This window comes from Populus trichocarpa, chromosome 9 (genome assembly GCF_000002775.5).
Source record: "Populus trichocarpa isolate Nisqually-1 chromosome 9, P.trichocarpa_v4.1, whole genome shotgun sequence".
In the NCBI taxonomy this organism is placed as follows: domain Eukaryota; kingdom Viridiplantae; phylum Streptophyta; class Magnoliopsida; order Malpighiales; family Salicaceae; genus Populus; species Populus trichocarpa.
In genome coordinates, this window is record NC_037293.2 from 3,175,295 (window position 1) to 3,189,764 (window position 14,470).

At 32.0% G+C, this 14,470-nt stretch overlaps 2 protein-coding genes across 2 annotated transcripts; one reads left to right on the plus strand and one right to left on the minus strand.

Moving 5' to 3' along the window:
- Nucleotides 1–1,492: 1,492 nt before the first annotated feature.
- Nucleotides 1,493–3,963, plus strand: LOC7491107 (40S ribosomal protein S14). Its single transcript, XM_052455790.1, has 6 exons — nucleotides 1,493–1,715; nucleotides 2,131–2,250; nucleotides 2,354–2,399; nucleotides 2,936–3,021; nucleotides 3,135–3,264; nucleotides 3,666–3,963. Exons 1-6 carry the CDS (start codon nucleotides 1,713–1,715, stop codon nucleotides 3,731–3,733), a joined length of 453 nt encoding a protein of 150 aa, XP_052311750.1. The 5' UTR covers nucleotides 1,493–1,712; the 3' UTR covers nucleotides 3,734–3,963.
- Nucleotides 3,964–10,279: 6,316 nt separating this feature from the next.
- LOC7489313 (NDR1/HIN1-like protein 1) lies at nucleotides 10,280–11,280 on the minus strand. The gene has a single exon (XM_002313452.4). It carries the CDS (start codon nucleotides 11,094–11,096, stop codon nucleotides 10,467–10,469), a length of 630 nt encoding a protein of 209 aa, XP_002313488.1. The 5' UTR covers nucleotides 11,097–11,280; the 3' UTR covers nucleotides 10,280–10,466.
- Nucleotides 11,281–14,470: the final 3,190 nt, after the last annotated feature.

Here is a 14,470-nt window from a genome sequence, read left to right on the forward strand (position 1 = left end):
AATAATATTTAATTAATTTTAAAAACATGTAAGTTTGAAAATAATATATATTAAAGGTAAAATAAATTTTTTTATACTTTATTTAGTTTTATTTACCATAATCAAATATGATATTAAGATTTTAACTTTATATCTTGATATCATTATTAAATATAATTTTATCTCAATTTTTTTTTACTTTGTTTTCTTTTTCTCTGTTTTTTTATGATGATTACCAAAAGGTACTAAAATTTCTTGAGTTATGTGGATCAAATTCCACTTGGCCCTACCATATTCTCCTTTTCGTAATGGAAAACCAACTATTCTTGTTGTATAGTCCAAGAATTAGTTTCTCTCTTAATGTGTTGAAAATTTCATGTATTTCTTTTTAAAAAATAAATCATAAATGGATTTTAGACCCAGGCTAGTAAAGTCACAATCGACGCATTTTTAAAAAAATCAAAGGTATTATATATCATTAGCTCCGAAAATTGCCAAATTATAAACAACTACGACCCTTATTTTAGCTAACTACGACCCTTATTTTAGCTAATTTACTGGTTACATCCAATGGCTTGGGTCATGTGATTCAAATTCTTTTATTGATTATATATATGCGCGCGGGGGTGAAGTATTTGTACATAAAAAGAGAGGAGAGAGCGGGAGGCTCGCTCTGGCATTACCCTTTTTAAGAAGGCGAGCACAATAATAATAGACCAACTCCAAATATTTATTAAAATTTCTTTTGGTAGGTTTTGTTGGTATATTATTTACATGGTATAATTTTCATTAAATTTATTAGTAAACTTGAAAAACATTACAATTTTAATGTATTTTTGAAAAAAAAATATACATATAACTTTGGAAAATAATGAAATGGGAACAACGTCACCAATAATTTTTCAGTCAAAATGATATATTTTATTTTTTGATTTTTTAGGTTTAAATTTTAAGATCATATTAAGGGGATTAGTGTGTGTTTTTAGAATTTTTAAAAACAAAATTTAATATTGATTGACATCCTAATTAACTCAATAATATTTTTATCATCAAATAAAAAAAAAACTCCATTTTAATTTGAATACTTACTAAAATCAATGTATTTAGTTTGCCAATTTTAAAAATCAAACCAAATGAAACTGAATTCTCGCTAAAAAAAAAACCAAATATTGTTTAAATTAAATTCTATCTCAAATCTATAAATTAATAAATCTTTATGAAAATTGTTTCTAATCACTTTTTTTTTTAATTTGAATCGGCTCGGTCCGATTAAAAAAAAATCAAATAATTCCATCAAAAAATTTAATTGATCCGGAAAAAAACCCAACTATTAACTAGTTAATATTTGTTTTATATAAAAATATGATCTTTTTCTAAATCAAGTTCAGTTTTTAAAACTATGTTTAAATCACATTCAAGAAGTCATGTTGGGTCAGCTTTTTCACAAAGCATGGTAAGACTCTATAGCCCATATAAATAACCCAAGACTACAAATCAGATTTGGAGCAAAGAGAAAAGCCCAGCTCAATATGCAGTCCCAATATGAATAAAAGGAAAATCCAAGGACCTTCAAGCAAATACATATGATATTGCTGCGCTCCTAAAACCCTAGCCACTTTCCCTCATATAAAGTCCCCTATTTTAGCCAACCTCCGTCGTCTGTTGCAACTTACAAGCTCGGCCATCAACCCTGTTAGCATCCTTCGGCTTCTAGACCTACTCAGCTTTTAGCCATGGTAAGTGAAATCTCTATCACGTCCTTAAATCTCTTCGTTATACTCTTAGCCCCCACTTTTTTTTTTTGCTGTTTTTGTTAATGTTGTTGTATCTGATTTGGAGGACTGAAGAAATGGAAATTTGTTTCTTTTGTCTGTTTTTTTTCCAAGAAAATAAACAAGAAAGACAAAGGGAAGTGGGTTTTTGCTGTTGTTTCGGATTTTGAACTTGCATATGTTTTAGGCTGAGAATGTTTGGAAATCGTAGGAAAAATATATTGTGCTTTGTTTTAATCGTTCACCACTGTGCTAGGGTATAGAGTAGTGGGGTTTTATTTTAATCATGCCTCGGAGGTGATATTTGTTTATCAGATTTAGATTTTGTTTCTTTTTAGTGGATTTTTGTTCTGATACAGTTTTGTTTGTGATTTTATAGTCGAGGAGAAAGACAAGAGAGCCAAAGGAAGAGAATGTTACACTTGGCCCAACTGTAAGGGAGGGAGAGCATGTTTTCGGGGTGGCTCACATTTTTGCTTCCTTTAATGATACCTTTATTGTGAGTATTCGTTCATATTAGCTAGAATGGAGTATAAATATTTTCATTATTGTCTGATTTGATTTCATCTGTAAGTGATTTTGCTTGGTTGAAATAATTGCAGCATGTGACTGATTTATCTGGGAGGGAAACCCTGGTTCGTATTACTGGTATGTGTTTTATAATTGCTTATTTTTCTTAATAATTGGTTTGAATCTGAGTAAGACATGAAAAATATATACGCTTTGCTTACTGCTCTATTTGCCTTTTCCATTTCAATTCCCTGTTTTGACTAGCATGATTGAGTATTCTTCTTTGTAGCCCGGACTTCTGTCTGTATTATATATACATGGGTGTGTTCGGACTCAATTAGGTCATTACCCTGATTTCAGGGGTAGTGTTTACCTGTGTCTGTGTATTCGCATTTGACATGTTTTCTTAGGTGTGCAGTGGAAATCTTTTAATTATCTGAAAACACAATTTCTTAGTGAATTCAGCATTTAGTTACCATATATTGTTCAAGTATTCACTGTAGTGCCACCTTTGATGGTTTCAATGTTTTGAGCTGTCATATAATTGGGTAGTTTGCTTTATTTTGGTTCTGCACTCATTCATTGAACTGTTGCTCTGGCATATGGCTTCAGGCCAGGCATCAGGCCATCGTCTCTGCAATAACTATGTATCTCCTTGAACCTAACATGTACAGGTGGAATGAAGGTTAAAGCTGACAGGGATGAATCTTCACCATATGCTGCTATGCTTGCTGCACAGGATGTTTCACAGAGATGCAAGGTTTTTGTTCTACTCTACATAATACAATGATTTTAGAAAATTCTTTTTCTAATTTATAAGCTGTTTATTCACCAGTCCTTTCATCAAGACTAACCTGGTTTCGAAACTAACAGGAACTTGGCATTACTGCTCTTCACATCAAGCTGCGTGCTACAGGAGGTAACAAAACTAAGACCCCTGGTCCAGGTGCTCAGTCTGCTCTGAGGGCATTGGCTCGTTCTGGAATGAAAATTGGTCGTATTGGTAAGATATTGATTAGAAATAAAGTTCTAAAACCATTGATTGAAATTAGGAGTTTAAGATGCGGGTGTTACTTGATTTGAACTGTTGTTGGGGATGATTGAGGATTAAGCTTCAAGCTTTGGTGCACTATTTTGTGTTTTCTGTTGAACACAGTAAGCACTTGGTTGCCCTTAGTTTCTTAAGTTTTCCGGAGCTTGACATTTTAAATTTGTTACATGACATTTAACAAATGTGAATTGTTTATGTTCTGTGTTTTGAGTGATAAGTATTTAGCTCATTCAGTAATTTAGCTCACATTTAACAAATGTGAATTGAACTAGAGAAGCATCTGTCTGAATCTTCATCCACTGGCAGTAAATTTCATTTTTATTTTATTTTGTTGATGTCTTGTTTGTTTTCAGAGGACGTCACACCAATTCCTACTGACAGCACCCGCAGAAAGGGTGGAAGAAGGGGTAGAAGGCTGTAAGCTGTCTCTCATCATAGCAGTTCCATTATGGCTGGTGGTGCTTTGATTGCTTGGTGACGGTTCTTTTCAATCCGGGATGTTTTTGTAGTTTTTATTATCCTATCAGGAGTTGTTGACTTTGAATTTATATTTAAGCATTGTAGAAACATAAAGATATGATGGAGTTTTGCTTGTGACTTTGATGTTCTAAATGAGGTCATTACTTGTATTGAAGTAATATTTTTTTTTGACATGCCATTGCAAAGATAGTCATTTGCTCGAAATTATCTATAAGTTATCCCTTGTTGCATTATTTTTGAATCTGGTGTTTCATTCTCTGACTGTAAGTAGCCTTCGCACCAAGCATTCCACCTGAATCTCACAGGCACTGGTTATTCCCTTTCGGTTAACCATTCAGAAAGTGTCCTTTCATGATCGATCTTGGGGTGATGTTATTTTGTTCTCGCTCTAGCCGTCTGTACGTTTGTTTGTAGCAAATGGTAAAACCTAGGAAACATTAGACGGCCTCTTTCATGATTTCATCAGAGCAAGAGCTTCTAGCCCGCAAGTTATCTCACATTTTTCATGCAGTCTGACGAGATTACTAGAAAACAATGCAACTACTATCTTAGGTTCAGAAATAATCATCAACCTTTTAGAACTCTATTCCCTTCTCTTGATTTAGCATGAGTAACTTTAGACAACATAAATGCTCTGGTTAATTTTGTATATCATTAACTGCATCATGATATCTTTCGGTTGATTCGGAATATACATACATCAAACCTTTCCCTGAAGGTTCAATGATGGATTATGGAGAGAATAATTATTACCAATATAAAACAAGTTAAGATAAATGGTATACGATTAAGCAAGAGTAAATATGCCCCATAGAGGCGATTATTTAATAAAACTCATTAAAAGGAAATAAAAATAGGAGACAAGTTAGAGATGGCAGAAGATCACCAAGGAACAAGAAGAAATGGTGGTAACTATTAATGAAGTCTATCCTTACGGTGTGCAAGACCAGAACTTAGACCTAGAATGGTGGCAACACCAGCCTTGAAGTTCTTAGCCAGGATGTTATCATCAATGCCAGCGGCGAAAAGGGCGGTGGGAAGTTATACGGTCCCCGCACTAGTACTCACGAAGGCAGGAATTGCTAAAGCTGGCTCTTGAGCATCAACCCTGTATTGGAAGTGAACATGTCACCACCCTCTAGTGTGTCAACGAATCCTACTTGAAGAGATTCATCAACAATGGTCTCATCTTTGCTAAACAAAAATAAAATCATGCCCTTTCTTTTAGTTGCTTTGTCCACTTCTTGGAAGGTTCAAGCAAGCGATCTTGACATTGTATCAGACTACGTTGTCCCTGAAAACTCAATTCCTGATGCAGACCTTTTCACTTTTACTGGAATCCGCGGTATCACCCCCAATCCATTGAGCTTCTTTTTCTTGTTGATTCTTGAGTTTGGTTTTATTGACACCACAAACAGACTTTTAACTCAAACGCTTTGAATTGGCCACACTTTCATGTTCCCGGAGGGTCTTGTTCATTTTCCATACAATGCTGATATCAAGAACCCTGCCATCTCTATCTCTTCATTTCGTAGTGCAAATGCTTGAACCGTCTCGGTTTCTACCTCAGTCTTTGCCAATGGAATTGATGGTGTGGTCCTTGCCAAGGCCTTCAAAACTGATGTTCCCACTACCCATAAGATCAAGGCAGGCCTTGCAGCCAAGGCTTAAACTGAAGTTCCCCTTTACCTTCTGTTGACACTATTCATCTTTTCCAATGGGACGCCAAGATTCATTGCCTACAAGCCATGTAGAAGTAGATTTGATATCTTAATGTTTCATTTCATCTTGGTTTTTGGCTAATAAAGCAGATGTGTTTTTATTAAATGCAATTTTAGTTGTAATCATATGATTGGAACTGAATTATAATCATCAATTATATGACAATATTTAGTTTCAGAAGCTGAAAGCAATTCTACTTAAAATGATTCATCACATATTGAACAAAACTGAGCCAGTCTACGAAAATAGTTTTGCTGCCTGGTTCCTTCAATTAGCACAAGAGCACAGAAATTTCCACCAGAATTTCAATTGGGAAGGATTAACAGCTCCCCATTTTTTCCTGATCTCCCCTTGGTTGCCAGTCTTGACTTCAACAGCTCCCAACTTAACTGATCAACTTTGAATGGTATTTGGGTCCAGTGCCAGTAGCTGATCAACTCTGAGAAGCCCATTACCTTACCGTATTTGCTCGTAAGTAAGATTTGTGAACTACAGAAGAACCACGAGGATTCTGGAGGAGATTAGCTGAGTTGCTACCGCCAGAATTTCGTGGACAAAGAGTTTTTTTAGGGTTTTCAGTAATGTTGTATTCATGGTTGGGTCAGGTTTGCCAGTGTTCTGGAAATCATAAAGACGATTTTCGAATGCAACACAAGGTGCTATCCCAACACTGTGACCACCTCCTATACATCATCAAAAGATCTAAAGGATGAAATTAGAAACGGAAGGAACCAAAATTTAGGAAATGGAAGCATTGATCACATACCAGGAAGATAAACCATGCCTGTAGCATTCAGTCCTTTATTTTTAAATGCTTGAACAGCCTTATCAATTGGGATATCTGGAGATGGAAGATATAATTTCATCATCACAATCATCTTCGGTCTTATTAATATTAATGGTTTAATGGCGTGATTTCTCTAGATCAAGCCCGGGTCAACTAGATCCATAGTTATTAAACCCGATCCGGGTGTTGACCCGGCTAAGGGACCGGGTCCCGGGTTTCATAGGTCAACCTGGAAAAATTAAAAAAAATATATTTAAAATTTTAATATTTCATATGAAAAAATTAAGAAAAAAATCCATGTAAATATAGGCTATATATATTGTAAATGATAAAGTTTAAAAGAATATTTTTTTAAAAAAATTATCCCACATTGAAAAAATAACTTTTTTCTTGAAAACATAAACTATATATACTAAAGGATTTCAAATCCCACATTGAAAAAACATAACTTTTTTTTTGGAAACATATAGTATATATACGAAAGGGTTTCAAATCCCACATTAAAAAGATACTATGTTATCTTTTTAAGTTGAAATATTTAAACCTAAAGGTTTTTTATCCCACATTGAAAAAACATAATTTTTTTCTTGGGAACATAGAGTATATATTATAATAGGCTTCAAATCCCACAATGAAAAAACATAACTTTTTTCTTGAAAACATAGAGTATATATACAAAGGGCTTCAAATCCCACATTGAAAAGATATCATGTTATCTTTTTAAGTTGAAGTATTTAAACCAAAAAGTTTTTTATCCCACATTGAAAAAACATAACTTTTTTTCTTAGGAACATAAAATATATATAATAATGGGTTTCAAATCCCACATTTGAAAAAAAAAACACAAGGTCTCACCCGGGTCACGGGTTGACCCGCCGGGTCGACTGGGTTGGGCGGGTCATTGCACAGGCTGGTTTTTTGACAAACCCGGACTAGTCCAGCTCCCGGGTTGACCCACTAGGCCAGTCCGGGTTTAATAACTATGACTAGATCACTAGTTAATCAAAGTTTTACTTTTTTTTTTTTTTTAATTTTATCTTTAGCATAAATAATCTAGATTATTAGGGGCTCAGTCCAAATATCTATAGAATTATAGATAGATTCCGCTCATTGTAAAGTACCCCCAAACAAATATGAAATCCCAAATAATTATGTTACAAGTAAGCCTAATAAATATATAGTACTAGAATTACAAAAATGAAATTGTGCTAATTGAAAAGAATTAAGCTTAAAAGCAGACTAAAGGAATAAAAAATTAATTTACAAGTAAACCAAAATAAAATAAAAATGATACATTAATATTTTTTTCAACACAAAAAATATTTTAAAATAGCTATAATCACAGTCCAATCATCACTAAAATAGATTATATAATACACATGTGTATGTTAAAAAAAAAACATATACATATATAGAAAAATCCTTCACGTAAAACATAGACCAATTTTTGTTAGTTTTCCTACAAATACTAATAATAATTGAACCTAAAATTAAAATCTACAATTATTAAAAGAAATTCTACATCTGATATAAAACATTGAATTCTGTTTTTTTTGGGTCATTAAAGGGGGCCCAAGGCCCAAACTACAAAAGAAAACATTGTATTCTGATTCATAAACCTGGTTTTTTTTTTTTTTTTTAACCATTGAAATTTTTTATTATCTCCCGTAAAAAGTTGATCAAACTCTATCGGTAGTTGTCGCTGCAGCTAGCTTTTGGCAAAACCAACCTTTTGCATGTTCTTTTTTTTAATTAAAATAAATCAGGTAGAAAATAAAACTTGAGTTAATTACTTAATTATAATTAATTGTATAAAAATTCCACACATCCCTTGCCTTCAATACTAAAAAAAGAAGAAGATTATACCAAGTTTGTTATCCAGAGATCACCAGTTTGAGTGTCACAAACCTCAGGGTTATTAGAAACTTATATAATTATTAACTTCAGGATCTCGAGAGATTAGTTGAGATACATGTAAATTGACTCGGATACCCATATTTATATATATATATATATAAAAAGTTATGATGTTGTTACATATTAATTAAGCAAGTAAAAGCTATTAGTTGGAATGAAAAGATCCATCAATTGGGGTATAATGCAACACACAACAAATCTTGCCGACAAAAATGTTACCACTTGGAAAATGAAAGCATAGTTACAAATCCCTGGCCGATAATTAATTTGGAGTAAGATCTGATTCTTGGATCAGGAATGTTAATATAAAAAATATTTTAAAAAATTAATAAATGGATGATCGGTAATTTACTGAGTTAAACGACTCAGATTAACGAGAACACCAAGTTAATTTGAGATTTTAATTATATCAGTTGAGTTTTTTAACCCGGACCAGTCCAGATTATAAATAATCCTGATTTACTTGCTAAGGATTTTAACACAATGAATGAAAGTAGGTGAAGAAGGTAACCACCCCAGTTCTGGAAATGTTAAGTAGCTCAACTTTTATAAAAGTAGAAGTAAAGATACATTAACGATTTCCCTTTTTGCAGACTCTTTTTTAATGTTTCATGACCTTACATCTTAACAAGATGAACTTTCATGATTTCATTCATGTGGTCATCAAGCTTTTCATTTTCACCTAACATGATAAATGATAAAAGCCCATTCTCTAGCTCTTTTATTTTTTATTTTATTTTAGATTAACATGGGTGTCCGGATGAGTTTGTACGCATCTTGACTAATCTCACGGATCCTAAAATTAACAATCATGTAAGCCTCCAGTGACTCCGAGATTTGTGAGACTCGAATTAGTAATTTCTATGAAGCAAATTTAAAATCTAACCAGTTGAGCTACATCCGTCAAAGTTAATTTTATTTATTTATTTTTGGGATAAATCTTGTATGTGCATCTATTGAGCAGAAATAAACCGACAGGATTCAAGATTGAGCTTGACCAAGTATGATGATGAAGAAGAAGAAGCAATGTATTTATTATTACGATATCACAAATTACAGCGAGACAAAGCATGGAATTCTGATTGCAATATTAATTAATATGGGAAAAATAATTAGCTTGACTGAGGCGCTGAATGTAATTCTAGAGAACGTAAATTAAGTGACATGGTGTTCTGTTTCTATGTAGCAAGATCCAAAAATTATGCTATTAAAGATATTCTTTTCGATAGCAGTGGCTAAAACTATATAATAAAACTACAATGTTTTATCTCCCAATGTACCCATTGACACCTTAGCTAGAAAGAAATTTTAATGTGTACTGATTAAGGCTGAAAAAAACTAAAATTAACCCAAATCATTATAACATTAATTAGTTAATATTCTGAAATAAATAAAGGTAGTAAAGACAAAAACATAATTAGTTTAAGTGACAGAAATTAAAATATAAGAATAATTTTTGCATAATTCTAAGATGATTTTAAAGTAAATTTATATATTTATAAAACAAAAATATATATAAAAAACATGTTTTTATATATAATTTGTATTTCTATTTGTCTCTGTCGGTACCAAAATGATAATTGTAAATTATAATCCCTCCAAGGATTAGTATAATGGCCGGCATTGTTCTTAATTGATCAAAATAGCAAGATTATTAAAGGATTATTTGATTTTGCGTTTCAAAAATGTTTTTAAAAAAATTTTAATTTTAATTTTTTTTTCTTTGCTTCAAATTAATATTTTTTTGGTGTTTTTAGATCATTTTAATGCGCTGATTTCAAAAATAATTTTTAAAAAATAAAATTAAAAACATTATTTTAATATATTTCTAAATAAAAAACACTTTGAAAAACAACATTAACCACATTTTCAAATAAATAGTTGAATAAGCAAGAATCATATTCACTCAACTTGGTTCTACTTAAATCATTTATCAGTAATGGTAAGATATAAACATGACTGGTTATATTAAAAAAAAACATATGAAAAATAATTAAATTCATTTAAAGTTAAACGGATAATTAATCAATAAAAAAACTCACAATCAAGTACCCTCCCATAAAACACAAGTACAAATTTCATGTTTCATATTTGAAAAATATTTCTAACATTGACTAAACTCAATTAATACCAATAGAATCCATATATATGCAACCATCAAAAAAAAAAAAAAAGCCCTTCATTGGAGGTGGAAAAAAAAAAGAAATAACATATGGATAGTGCTAGCTAGAAGCGCACTCTCCTTCGCTTAAACATCCACATGACAATGCTGTACAATCTGATACTTGATCCCTGTTCCGACATTGATTCCATTACTCCGGCTGCCGAGAGTTATATAAGCTGGACAATTCACAAATATTCTGTACCTGCCAGACAACCAAGAGCCAACCTTCCATTTTAGCTTCCCGTTGATCTTGATATTAAAGAGCAGAACCCCAGCATTCACGTCTTGGTTAATTGAAACAGCAAGATATGGAGACACAGGCACGGCATCACCATACAGAAATGGAGACCATACTGAGACGTCATTGTGGCCTTGGTAGGTCGGAGGCAGTTCAGTTGCCAAGGTTATCTGTTGGTTATGGTAAGAAGCATAGATGTCAAGCTTTTCATAGTATATACCAATCTTGTCGTTGGGGTTTTTGGTGGATATGGTAACTTGCATGTTAGAAGAAAGGAAATTCGGGTCTGAAAGATTCAAGCCATAGATGGTAGTGTCTTGAAGGATGAACCTAGGATTGTGGGGCTGTAAAACTATCCATACAAGGAAGATTACCACCAGAATGGTGATGATGACGGCAAGAATGCCTATGAATATGTGGCGGTGGTGCTTGTTCTCGGCGTCGTGGTGGCCACAGTCTTCCACTTCCTTGGACATGGTTGTCAAATCAAGTTTGGGGGCGTCTAAAGAGAAAGATATTGCAGAGAAGGATTAAATAATATTACAGACAAAGGAAACTCATAAAAATAATGCGAAGAAGGTTTGATCGATGAAGAGACTAGAGAGTGTCAATTATGTGCTATATATAGAGGAATTGAAGTGATTTATGTAACTAGAAACTATATGGTGTCAAGTGATGCATCGTCAGTTCAATATATTATATATATGGCGTACGTGACTTTAAGCTAAAATCAAATGCAGATTGGTGTAATTTTTTTTTTCTCTCTCTTTATAAGTGTGTTTTATTAGAGTTAAACCCACAAATATGGGACTTGAATTTAAAATCATACATATCATGAATATCATTAAATTATAAATTAATTCATTAGTTTCTTAGGTCAATTTTTATATTTAAAGATTGAAGTTTCATTTGTTTACACCATAGTTTTGAAACCTAACCCGGCCTGATGGGTCAACCCGGGGCTGGAACCGGATCGGGTTGAAGAAAAAATAGAGGAAGGAAAAACCGGTGTGACCCAACAAGACCTGATAAAAAACTCGGTTGCAACCCGTTGACTTTTGTTTTTTTTTTTACTAAAACGACATCGTTTTGATTTAAAAAAAAAAATTAACCCGGGCGACCCGGTAATCCGGTCAAAACCTGGAACCTAGGCCTTGAACCGGGCCGAGTCTGAAAATTATGGTTTACACAATTAACCGCATTTTAAATTACGGTTAATCATATAAAACATATTAAAAAATAATTTTTTTTTTTTAGATAAACACAGTTTAACACTTAGTATTGTTAATGTTAAAAGAAGAAAAAATGAATTCCATCATAAAACGAAAGGTCTTTTGCATATATAAAAAAAGGTGTTATTAAGTTACAATTTTATAACATCTACGATCAGTCTTTGAATATGAAGATTAAGTCCATATATATATATATATATATATATATATATATATATATATATATATATATATATATTACTTTTGAGGGCCATAGAGTTTATTTGAGAATAGAGTTATATATATATATATATATATATATATAACTCTATTATTTTTGAGGGCCATAGAGTTTATTTGAGAATAGAGTCTTGATCAGCAAGATCTGGTGACTCATGAGGCCAACCACCAGCAAGTGTAGAAGGGGAGTGAAGCATAATACGTGTCTCTCTTTTGAGGGATACAACTTATCTTATACCATCATCCATATGCGCATCAATGGCGAAGAACGTACGGAGACAGTAGGAATTGTGGGTCTGGTTAAGTTCTTCTAGTCATATATATGGAGACAAATTGAAACAGGCCGCAAAAACGATCATATATATGGAGAACCAATCACGTAGGCTATCAAACTCCTTTTGTTTTTTTCTATGTGATTTGCAAATATATATATATATATATATATATAAAGGATAAATAATTTTAAAATGATTTCATTTCTAATCAATTTATAATTTTTCAAATTGGCCGGTAATTAATTAATATTACTAGCAGCATTTATAAGCTCTCATGTTGGAGTGGATTGATCATGTTGACCTAGCTAGTTTCTTGGAGTTGTGGACATTAATATGATCTTATTATGTACAGCCAGCATTTCTATGCACAACTAAGTAAATGGGAGAAACATTCATGGTTCTAGCTACAGGCCAATTAAACAAACATATAGTATTTTTTTTTCTATTTTAAAAAACAAACCATTAAGTCTCCATTTCTTGTAAGGTTTCAGTACCTGCTTCCCTAGGTTTTGTTGTCTTCGTTGTTATTTTAACTTGAAAAATCTAGTGTGGTGCGCGGTTAGAAAATCAACGAATGAAAAAAAAATTGAGTAGGTTTTTTTTTTATTATTAAAAAATATGACGTGTCAATATTACAGACAAAATTACAAATAAAAAATAATTGTCGTTAATATTCATCAGTGAATCCGTTAGTAATATTTAAGTTATAACTTGTCAGACCCCTCTTCCCCTCCCTAATTTCTTCTTCTTCTTCTTCTTCTTTTTTTTCTCCAGAAAACAACACCCTCCCTCCTCTTATTTTGTCATAAATCAAGCTCTTATCATCACAAATTCAACCACCCCACTTAGTCTGTTAGTATCTCTGTTATGATTTAATTTTTTCTGAAAATTTGCTACATCAAGTAAGCAAGCTTATCTATTTTTTTGTTGTAACCCATTTTTTTTATGTTAATTTTTTGGCACTTTTTATGTAGTATATATAGTTTGTTTGTGTATTTACTTATTTTATAGCTCTTTTCAAAAGAAATTTATTGTATGAATATGTAGTTTGTACATGTTAAGGTTTGTTTGAGAATTTAAAAAATTATATTTGTTTGTCATTTGATGAAATTGAGTTTGATTTTGTAACTTATGTGTTTTATAATAAAATAAACAATGAGTTATTTAATGGGTACATTTTATATTTTGTTGACTATATGTTAAATTGAAAATTTAAGTAAATTTAGAGGAATTTGGATTATTTTTTTTTTGGAGAAAATTGATAATCATTAAAGAGTACTGTTAAAATAAATTGAATAGTTTAACTTCACCAATGATAGCTAATTAATTGGGTACCAATAATTTGTTTAGTTTATATTATTAATTAATACATGATGTCATCAATATTTTATACATGTTTCATATAAGTAATGAATGATTATTCTTGGATGTATCAAGTTTCACCTGAAAGGTTGCGTATGATGAATTATTGTAATGAGGATGAGGGTCTTATTAATTACACACTATCTAATCCGAAAAATATTAGTGGAGACAATATTAGATGTCCACGTAAGATGTGTAAAAATAAAAAGATTCTCAATCCAGATGTTGTTACAATGCATCTTTTACAAAAATGGTTCATGGAAAACTGCTAGTGTTGGTTTAAACATGGAGAACCCTATGTTCCTTACGAGACTATGGTAAAAAAGATGGTTGGATCAACTTCTAGTTCTAACAACACGCATATAGTTGTAGATGATAACAATAATCGTTATAAAAGTATGGTTATGGATGCAATAAGAATGAATCATAGTTATGTAGGTGAACGTTCAATTATAGATGAAGAATAAAATATAAACACAATTAGGTTTTTTAAACTTTTAAAAGATTCTGACGAACCATCTTGGGATGAGTGCATAAATCATAGTAAATTATTACTCGTTGCACAAGTGTTCACAATCAAGTCAAATCATGGGCTGAATGAGGTCGATTACGATATTCTTATCGAATGAGCAAGAAGCATTTTACCCGAAGAGGATAGATTAAAAGAGAACTTCTATGTTGCTAAATACACCATGAAACCTCCTAACCTGGAATGCTAGAAAATTGACATGTGTACAAACTTCTACATGTTGTACTAGCGTG

Bases quoted from the DNA above. Each gene is read 5' to 3' on its own strand.
- LOC7491107 (XM_052455790.1), top strand. The intron at 2,251-2,353 runs GTGAGTATTCGT...AAATAATTGCAG, and splicing joins CCTTTAATGATACCTTTATT to CATGTGACTGATTTATCTGG. The intron at 2,400-2,935 runs GTATGTGTTTTA...TAACATGTACAG, and splicing joins AACCCTGGTTCGTATTACTG to GTGGAATGAAGGTTAAAGCT.
- LOC7489313 (XM_002313452.4), bottom strand. From the start codon at position 11,096: ATGTCCAAGGAAGTGGAAGACTGTGGCCACCACGACGCCGAGAACAAG.